This window comes from Gadus morhua, chromosome 19 (assembly GCF_902167405.1).
Source record: "Gadus morhua chromosome 19, gadMor3.0, whole genome shotgun sequence".
NCBI classification, from domain to species: domain Eukaryota; kingdom Metazoa; phylum Chordata; class Actinopteri; order Gadiformes; family Gadidae; genus Gadus; species Gadus morhua.
The window spans coordinates 18,144,095-18,154,600 of record NC_044066.1 but is presented as its reverse complement, the minus strand read 5'-3'; the positions used below and the strand labels follow the sequence as shown (position 1 = coordinate 18,154,600).

The following is a 10,506-nucleotide window of genomic DNA, read 5'->3' as shown; positions in this document are numbered from 1 at the left end:
ACGGAGTGAACTCTTTGTGCTTGGGTCGGAGGTCAGCGACCACTGGGGTTGTCACACATCCAAGTCACTGGAATGATTGTCTTGGGGGGGGAGAGGGGGGAGGATCAGTGTCGGGGGGGGGGGGGGGGAGAGAGGGAGGGGGGAGAGGGGGGAGAATCAGTGTCGGAGGGGGGGAGGGGGAAGGGAGGGGGGAGAGAGGGGGGGGGGGATCTGTGGCAAAACAGGCACTCTTAGAAAAAGCATTCCTGAAAAAAACAAAAACGCAATGATTCTCAAGCACGCGTTTCCACCAAAAGGGGAAGGATAGATGGACGTGGGAAGGGGGGGGGGGGGGGGAGAAAGTGGAAGGGAGGGAGGGAGGGAGGGAGGGAGGGGTGACGGGTGTGAGTGGAAGGGGCCGTTTCCGTGTCGTTAGTTTCTATCTACTTCTTCCTGTAGTTCCCGAGCTGGATGGCGGAGCGGTCGAACACGCAGCGGAAGGTGATGGGCTGCACCTCCCAGTACGGGACGGGGTTGCTGAACAGGCTGATGCCGGAGTACATGGCCTTCTTGTAGTTGAAGGTGGGTGGACAGAAGTCTTCCGTGCCGATGGCGGCGATCTTGTTGGCATGGAGATACACCACCTGGTGGAGACGGGAGACCGGGAGGTGTGTTTACGCGGCGCCAATAGACACTGACGTGTTTTTTTCGGGCAATGGCAAAGTGTGCAGAGTTGTTCTTTTTTTTGTCATTTAAAGGGAAAGAAATGATCACGAGTGAACAAATGAGAAGCACAACTAATGCTGATGGAAGCTTGTGTTTACGTGGCTTAAGCCTGAAATGGGCATAATTAGTAAACTCCAGCAGTAATAGTACGTATTCAAACCAAGAATTTAACATGTTTTTTTGTAACACACTGGTGATTATGTTGCCACATCTCTCTCTCTCTCGCTCTCTCTCTCTCTCTCTCTCTCTCTCTCTCTCTCTCTCTCTCTCTCTCTCTCTCTCTCCCTACCCCTAACCTTACCCTAACCCTAAACCCTTACCCTAAACCCTAAACCCTAACCCTAACCCTAACCCTATCCTAAAACCTTACCTAACCTAACCCTAACTCTAACCTACCCCTAACCCTAATCCTTACCCTTACCCTACCCTAACCCTAACCCTAACCCTAACTCTACCCTAACCCTAACCCATCACCCACACTCCCTCCCTCAATGGGTTAGATGTTAAATATAAGCGAAGGCCGTCTGTACCTGGATGTACTTGTGCTCGGGCAGGCCAGGGGGCACAGCGGTCAGGGCGTTGTTGTCCAGGTGCAGCTCCCTCATGTGGGGGACGTTGGCCAGGGTGCCATTCTCCACCATGCTGATCTCGTTGTAGCCCAGACCCAGCCTGCAGGACCACACAGGACACGGGAATAAACATGGGAAAGGAAACGAGTGCACACCGAGTGCGGACTTCGCCTCATATTTGTAGCACGCCACAAACGAGAATTTTCTTATTTCAGATTGTGTGCCAACTCTGTTATTTAGCATGAGTGCTATCGACCGAAAATCGTTCATCATATGCGACCCACCTTCAAAGGAGAGTTTGGCATAAGAAATTAGCTGTACAAAATATAGTGAGAATAAGTAATGACCGTAGTTTGTAGTACCAATGATTATACGGGATAGAACACATCGCAGCTGCAAGACATCCCTTGAAGTGATGCATTGCACAACTTTCCACTCCTTAGAACTCATCTCTTCCAACATAAACAATTTGTGCCGAATAAAAGTCTTCTTTGTTCTCGTTAGAAGCGACTGTTTACCTCCCCATTGCCATCCCAGCAATGATCTTTTTGAACATAGCGCACCCATTTATTTTTTATTTTATAAACAAAACGATGATTTTGATTATCCCGAAAGTATTGTTTGGGTCTGTGGTTGGTCCCAGCACTTGGGATAATACCAGTTTAATGTCATGCCATTCACAGAAAGTAAAGACAGACTACTTAGGGAAGAGTTGGAGTTTATGAGTGAACAACAGACAGACAGACCGACATAGATAAATAGATAGATCATAGATCGATGGATGACAGATAGATATATAAATAGATGATAGATTGATAGATCGATAGATGATAGATTGTAGGTAGATAGATCAATAGCTAGATAGATGATAGATGATCATAGATAGATAGATAGATAGATAAATAGATGTAGGTGTAGAGAGATAGATAGATGTAGGTGTGGATGCATGGATGGATGGAGGGAGGAATGGATGTATTAGACAGATGGATGGATGGATCCTTACTTTGCCAGACTCTTCAAACCCTTAAGGCTGTCGGCCATCACCTTGCTGATCTTGTTGCTGTCCAGGTGGAGTTCTGACAGAGAGCTGGGAAGTCCTGGACAATAACCACAACTTGTTAGGTTTTAAACACAAGCATAAACCAAAACTATATACGGCCTGCCTCATCTCCTAGATATGTGAAGGATGAATCATCGAATCACAAGGCAGCCATTGATTGGCTACAATGACTAATCTTCCATTTTTAATATTGGGCTTCATTCTCTCTAATGTAATCTCATTGTTTGAGTTAATATAAAGAAAGCCCAGACTATGTCTCCTGTTTTCACAATCGACAGTGTTTTTGAGGTTGCATTTCCCTACGGTCCCATAAGCTTGTGAGTGGACCTCAGTACTGCTGTAGAGTTCAGGGCTGATTGCAAGATGATTCATCGCTCTGACTTGCTGTTATTAAACATATTCTCATAAGACGTTGTGTTTTTAGACAGGCCTATACTCAGCCAAGTTTAATGAAAGTGTTGGATGAAAAAGTGTCACTTTGGTATAACCACTTTGTATAAAATAGAATGACAATTATAATTAACTTAATAACTTTACCTTTGGGGATCTCTGTGATGTCGGTGTCTGCAATGCGAATGTAAGAGACCCTTTTCAGGTCAGCAAAGGCACCATTCTCAATGGAGCCGGTTTTCAAAGGATTAGACCCCAACTCTGGAAAGGAATCGAGAAAAAAACACAAAGGAGACAAAATAAATCGATGTGGGCAGGGGAGGGCCGAGAGTGAGGGGAAACCGAAGAAGAGAGACATATTCTCATTCACCGAATCCTTCCACATCCTCCCCCGGCAGATGGGTCACAGCAACACACGGCCGACACATGAATAAACACATTTGTTTTGTTACGGCCAAAACCAAACTGCTCGTCTGTGTCGAAGTGGAGGGGCTGGTGGAGACAGATTTTGTCTGCTTCGCCCCGATTGGTCACGAGGGCGACACGAGGGGTTGCGGTCTTTCGGTTCAGGGATCCGTTAATTTGTGCGTCGAGGGACCACAGGTCGACCCTATAGGTCTGCTAGGAGGGGAGGAGGGGAGGCGGGGGGAGAGGAGGAGGGGAGGGGGGGGGGAGGGGAGGAGGGGAGGGGGGGAGGAGGGGGGGGCGGGGAGCGGCCAGAGCGCGACAGATGGGGAACTCGTTTGAGATTCCTTTCTAAATGCAAAACGCAGACGAGCAGATGCCGCTATGGAACGCTAAATTTGAGTGGGCTTCAAGAACAATTCCTGAACTCCCGAAATCTTAAAAAGCTAAAAGTGAAGCCACCACTAATAGTAGTGATCTGACCTAAGGGATAGTGAGGGAGGGCTACTCGACACGAGGCACGATAGTTAGCTTTGTCTTTTTTTCCCTTTCTGTAATTGGTTTGATTCAGTTTTACAAGGGTTAAAACAACCAACGGAGGGGAGGTGCTCTAGCTACATCCAACAACCCCAGCTCGCCACGTTGTCCATTAGAGTCAAAACGGTTCCATATGAGATCATCTCCGACCCCCCCCCCCCCACACACACACACACACACACCACCACCTCCGCCTCTCCGTACCCATGACGATGAGATTGGCCATGCCCTGGAAAGAGGACTTCTTAATCTTGGTGATGGCGTTTTCGTGGATGCGGAGCTCCTGCAGACTCTTGGGCATGTTGGCTGGCACGTCCTTGAGCATGTTCCTGGAGAGGTAGAGCCGCTGGAGCTTCAGCAGGGAGCTGAAGGCCTTGGGGTGGATAACGGTCAGCTTGTTGTTCAACAAGATCAGGGCCTGGGGGGGAAAGAACATGGAGGGGTGACTGGTGGTGATCTCAGTGTTCACCTTTGGAGTCGTACTTCATCATGCGTCAAATCGCGGGCCAAGGCCTCGGGCCTGGGCTGATAGAGGGGAGGGTCAGGGTGAGTTTGGAGTTGATTCGTGTAGATCCTGGAGAAACGCATGCTGAACGGGAGGGAATGCAGGAGAGGGCCTGCCAGCGTGCTAGCTAGGCCTACATTCCCTTTTTGAGGGGTCGTTCTTGTTGACGTGGAAAGCACACTGGCTGTCAAACTGAGGTATTTATTGACATGAAAGCCAAGCTATGTGAGTTTAACAGAGTGGGACTGCGAGATGTAAGGGGTGCATACTTTCCATGCACCTGGGCACTGAGTGAAAGGCTGGTGAGGAGGATTCAATGCTTCGGGATAATAAACAGAGGAAGTCAAGTCAGAAGTGTTATGGAGCTGACGTAAGGCTCTATAGCTCCAAGTAATGGAATCAGACCAGTACTTGGCTAAGTCCTAACTTAGTCAAGTGTGAAACTATGTGCACGCACACATACAAAAATGTCCATCAACACTTTATACTTTCTTTTGAGTTTTATGTCTTTATAGCCAGCAAAGTAAAGTGCATCTTGAGTTGCACTTATACCGTACTCCTTCATTTTGAACAGCTAGTCAGACAGGAATGTTGAATTCAACCTTATATTTACTTGGGCCATTTATTAATCCAATATGTTGAGGTTCCAGAAGTACCCAAGCATCCTATCTCTTTTTCTGCAGTCTCGCAGCGTTCGCAGCTCCACATAAACGGTTCCTTACGTGCAGTCCCTTGAGGTTCTTGAAGTCGTTCTCCTTGATCTCTGTGATCTTGTTGTTCTGCAGGTCCAGCATCGTGGTCTCAGCTGGGATCTCCTTGGGGATCTCTGTCAGACCTGGTTAGAGACATGAGAATCGGTTACATACTGTGACCAATGTCTTTGTTTCACAGGAAGAAGTGAGGCATTTTTTGCTCAAGAGCAAACCGCAGGTAGACCGCAGACATTGAGGTCCGAACCAAGAACCTTTAGGCTAGGAGTCGAGCACCCAAACTACCAGCCTAGCAAGCACCTGATTTGCTTGTGTATTTGCAGACCCGTGTTTGTTTGTGTGTTTGCATGTGTGTGCGTTTTCTTTGTATGCTTGTATGCGTGCCCGAAGTGTTTGTGGGTCGACAGGGGGAAGTAACAGCTCTGATTTCCCAGCAGGCTCTGTGAGAAAGGGCAGTGGGCCCTGAGAGTCAGCCCTGGGTTTGATGGTGATGGGGTTAACCACACAGTGACCTCAACAAGAAATCAACACAAAATGGCTGGCTATGGCTCTCGGGAGTCCTTTAGACCGTGATGCAGAGCTCCTGATGAAGCGGAAAGTCAAGTGAACGGATTCAACTGTAACCATTTGGATGGATTGAACCCAGCTAGGATGCAGTCGCTGGGAACCCACAGTCCTGGATGAGTCTTGATGTTTTAGAAAACCTGTCTTTGATCAGGCCCCGAGTCTATCCACAAAACAGTGTGTGATAAGGCCTTGGTAGGTCAACCTCCAGCTTAAGGAGCCGCCACAAACAGAGGAAACATGGGCTACATTGTTGGAAACTTTCATGCAAAGACTCATCCTCATCACAAAAGTCTACAGTGGCGACACACCAAAACCAACAAACGGCTCTTGTATTTGCCCTTAAGTGAAGAGACAGTGGAAATTGTAAGGCAATCAATTCAACCCTGGATATTGACGCATGCTAATGTAGCACTGTCAGATGTGAGCACATCCTGTATGCGAACAAACATTTTTTTAAGCAAAACTCGATGCAAACCGGGCTCCAACTCATAACCTGGAGAGAGGTAAGGGATATGTTGGATTTGAACGGGCGAGTCACCAATTAAACACACCGAGGAGACGTAGAATAAACTGTTTGGTCATATGAGCACTGCACTTACTGTCTTCCCCAGTACACACAGGTACACACGGTGTAAACATTCGGGCTTGGAAACTGCCCTGACCGATGTTAATTAGACTCATCCAACCAGGGGCGGTGCTTTGTCTGCTACCTCTACATCTGCGAAGGTGCCTTGCTTAAAATCTCACAGCTGCTTGCTGTGAAAAAAAACACTTTAAACGTCTGCTTCTCTTGCCTCCTTTTTCCCTTGGCCTCATTGTCTCTGTCCTTTTTCTCCTCTCTGCTGCTCCATCCTATTGTGCAGACGTTTAGCATAACCTTCAGCTGTCTTCGTTCCCCTACGTCTCCTTCCACCCTTTCCCTGTCCCAACACTCTAAACATGTGTTTGCTCAATATGCAGAGAGCTTGTCTCGATGTAATGGAAGGTATTATAATTGTCCTAGTAAACAGTTTACAGCAGAGTCCATGGTTTCTATGCCTTCATGGCAACAGAGTGCCACAGCCTCTGGTAATGAGGTGTCAGGAAAGACCTTCAGTTTATCAAGCCTTGACACAAAGAAGCAATGTGGTTCACGTCGTACGTGTGTGTGTATACGTATTACGTAAGTGTGTGTGTGTATACGTAAGTGTGTGTCTGAGACAGAGAAGACAAGACCTAACATGAGGATTACAAAGGTTAACCTAATGGCGTTGTTTGGGAACATTAGGATCACATCCCACTTAGTACTTTAACATTTCACTTCAATTTATTGTATGTGACAAATAAAAACACTTGAACTTGCACATACCATGCACTCGCTCTCCTCATCATAATGCTTTACTCCTGGCTTCTTGATCTTGGCAAACTCTCCATTTCATTGATAGGGAAATCCGGTGAATGATTGCTTGGTATGCTTACGGTTTGTTCATCAGCATTAGTGGAAGTGTGTAGCATTTCCTCTTTCTGGGTTGCGTTGAACTAATTGAGTGTGTGTGGTGTGTGTGTGTGTGGGTGTGTTTGTGTGTGTGTGTGTGTGTGTGTGTGTGTGTGTTTGTGTGTGAACGTACACATTTGAACGTACATGTGTATACGTATGCCTGTGTAGGGACTTTCTCCTTTGTGTGTACGCGTCACCAATGGACGGGCTGGTGTATGTGTGCACATGCGTGTGCACGTGAGTGTGCAGAAGAGTGTGTGCGCAAAAGCGTTTGCACGCATGCCAGCAGGTCTGGGGAACAGATGCAGGCTGGGGGCCAGGGGGGCCCACGCCGGAGATGAGAATCCACCAGAGCTCGTCTCCGGGGGCCACGAGCGCGCTGGAGCCGCGGCTGCTGAGCTGAGGTAATGGAACCAGGGGTCCCCCGCATCGGCCCCGCCATCTGTCTGTCTGACGGGGCCGCTGCCTGTCTGTCTGTCTGTCTGTCTGTCTGTCTGTCTGATGGGGGCCGCTGCCTGCACAGTCTGTCAGTCTGTCTGTCTGTCTGTCTGTCTGTCTGTCTGACGGGGCCGCTGCCTGTCTGTCTGTCCGTCCGTCCGTCCGTCCGTCCGTCCGTCCGTCTGTCTGTCTATCTGATGGGGGCCGCTGCCTGTCTGTCTGTCCGTCCGTCCGTCCGTCTGTCTGTCTGTCTGTCTGTCATCCCCGCCACCTGTAGCTCCCTGGCTGTGATGCAGTACCCCGTCTGTCCGTCTATGTGGCGGTTTATGTGTCTGTCTGTCCATCTGTTTGTCTGCATGTGTGTCCCTATGTGTCTGTGAGTCTGTTGTCTGCCTGTCTGTCTGTACGTGTATCTTTCTGTGTGTGTCCCTATGTCTGTCTGTGTGTCTATCTGCGTGTTTCTATATCTGTCTATCTGTCTCTCTATTTGTGATCATCCATCTCTCTCTCTGTCTCCTTGTCTCTCGTGTCTGTCTGTCTGTGACTATTTCAACACTGACTCGCTTCCAATCAATGTGTTAATGTGTCAGTCACATGGGTCTTCCTTATACGATGGTTGTGGTATTAATTAAGTCAGTGCCAATGATTTTGTAATAGTGACATCATGACGCACGTTGTCTCTCTTTAACCTCTGCTTCTGCCACATGGTCAGAGCATGTTGAATCTGGTGTACAGATCAGGATAGTGTTGTATAACCGTGCGTATTTCCCCTCCCTGTACATTGTCATGCTAAAGGAAATTGTGAAAAAACATGATTTGAAGCTAGAGTCATGGTTAACAGGCAGGAACCCTTGACGTGAGGGGCTGCTCACGGTAAAAGGTTGACGTTTGTTCAGCAGCAAAGTCGTAAATGCTATGAGCAACATTTGGATTATTTTCCAAAGATTTCTAAAGCAAATCAACATTATTTTGCACAAGTGCTCAAAGTGTGGGAACAAGACATCTCAAACTCTCAGTGGAAGGATCCAATAGGGGCAAAATTAAGAAGGAAAAATAGTGCCTACAAGGGGAAAATCAGCATTAACGCATTGAGGAAAAAGTTGTTTCAAAGTACGCCCCAGTGTTGGGAACGCTTCGCCAGTCCAACATCGTTCTTTGGGTGGAATTAACTAGCGGAAGATTTGCACATCTAAAGGCATAAACCCTTAGAACGCTCCGCCTTGGATTGGTACGATTGCCGAGACACTTCCATGGAAACTTGGAAGGAAGACCTTATAAAATCAAGTGCTGTCTCTCTCTCCAGAGAACCGGGGAAATGAGTCAACCCAGTAAAACGACTTCACCCTTTTAACTAGACTCAGCCGTCGGTGATTCTACCCCAGAGATCAACCACACACACACACACAAACTTGGAGTGTGCAAAGAGTCAGAAATCAGTTCAACGATGGAGCTTCTTTAGGGGGGCGGCTTGGTAGCTCACCGTCCAAGTCTTTCTCCCGCGGAGGCCAAATCGGCTCGTAGCGACCCGGGTTTCTATTCCAAACTGCGGCCATTTGCAACTAGTCAGTCAGTCACCTCACTCAACCCACTCTAGCGTCCATTAAGGCTAAGAAAAGCCACAGAAACAACCCTTGAAACACCTGATTCCGTCCGTGACCTAAACGTTAACAGTTTAGGAACGCCGGGAATTCTATCACTGAAGCGAATCGGCGTTTGATTTAGCGGTCGGTGCTTATGGAAAGGACAAACAACACACAACAAACAACACACAACGCGTCTCCTACCGAGGTCGGAGCACTGCGTCACCCGGAGGTGGCACTGGCAGCGGAACGGACACATGGGCCCGGCCGCGGGGCCCGCCACGGGGCCCGCCACGTCGGGGACCGTGGGACCCGGGAACGCTTCGTGGCCCGAGCCGGGCTCGTCCTCCATCATGAAGTCCATGAAGCCGGACTGACGGAAGGGCAGCGCCCAGCAGGCGGTGACCAGGAGCAGGGAGAGACCGGCGGATCTCATGGTGCGTCGGAGCCTGTTGGGAGCAAGGGGTCAGAGGTCAGCGCGGTTGGGGAGCTCCAGGCGGGAATGCAGCGTTCGTATTGAGGCCACTTTGCAGGATGAAACATTGGGATACGAAAAATGCAAAAGCTCTGAAGCCTCAAAACTTTGGCAGAATAATTGAGTGGACTCGGACGTATGATAAGCTATTCGACTGGTCAGCTTGAGTCCACACGCACACAAACACACACAGACACACACACAAACACACACACATAGACTATCCAGCACATAACAACAGCAGTGCTTCTCAAATGATCAACAAAGGGTGTACTCTTTCTTAATGCCCCATCACCTGAAGATCCAACATCTTCCCCAGACGATGTTAACCAAAATATCCTGACCCAGCAGATGCGGCGGAGCCATGGCTGTATGTGTGTGCATGTGTGTGTATGTGTGCGTGCATGTGTATGTTAGTAGGTGTGTGTGTGTGTGTATGTTTTTGTGTGAAAGAAGAGTCTGCAGGTGTGTGTGTGTGTGTGTGTGTGTGTGAGTCGGTGTGTGAATGTTTGCAAAACGTATGAAAAATGTACCAACGTCCCGAACAAACTAAGACAGACTATGAGACTGCAGTGCACCCACTGCACCAAGTCAGCTTTCAGGGTTGCGTCGGGTCAAGAATATCACTTGTCAGAGGCCGTTGGATCCCAACAGAAGAAGTAATTACAGTCGCAGACCACAAGACATAGACCACAGGGCCGTACTGTACAGCTGGCCCTCGGTACAGTTCAACCGTCGGCCTGCAGCTCTTGATGTGTGCTCTCTCTCGGTGTGTCATTTCAGGCGCTCCGTTTGCTTTGGACGAGGAAGTCGGTCCGGTCCCGTGCGTCCCAATGGGTCGGAGCGAGGCTCTGACCCTGGCCCCGGGTCATGGGGTTGATTCCCACGTTGGGGCCACCCGTGCTATGCGATGTATGTATGCGCGCATGGCGTTATGCTTGCATGCTGTTCCGACAAACACCAGAGCGACTGGCCGCTGGCGGACGGAGGGCCTCGTCGGTGAATGTGTGGAAGTAGCGGGGGCCGGCTCCACGCGGCCTTCTGAAGGGTGGCGGTTGGTTTGTCGAGCCGCGTTTGACGAGCATTTG

At 49.0% G+C, this 10,506-nt stretch overlaps 1 protein-coding gene across 2 annotated transcripts in view; it reads right to left on the bottom strand.

Annotated features, from left to right (window-relative positions):
* Window positions 1-221: 221 nt before the first annotated feature.
* The window catches only part of dcn (decorin), a 22,819-nt gene continuing 12,534 nt past the window's right edge, over window positions 222-10,506 (bottom strand). For both annotated transcript variants that reach the window (XM_030341340.1, XM_030341341.1), the window contains exons 2-8: window positions 9,148-9,392; window positions 4,894-5,006; window positions 3,871-4,084; window positions 2,872-2,985; window positions 2,278-2,371; window positions 1,236-1,374; window positions 222-623 (exon numbers count right to left, since the gene is read on the bottom strand). In XM_030341340.1, the coding sequence (XP_030197200.1) occupies window positions 423-623; window positions 1,236-1,374; window positions 2,278-2,371; window positions 2,872-2,985; window positions 3,871-4,084; window positions 4,894-5,006; window positions 9,148-9,392 (1,120 nt within the window). In that variant the 3' untranslated portion in view covers window positions 222-422. The remainder of the gene's footprint in view (window positions 624-1,235; window positions 1,375-2,277; window positions 2,372-2,871; window positions 2,986-3,870; window positions 4,085-4,893; window positions 5,007-9,147; window positions 9,393-10,506) is intronic.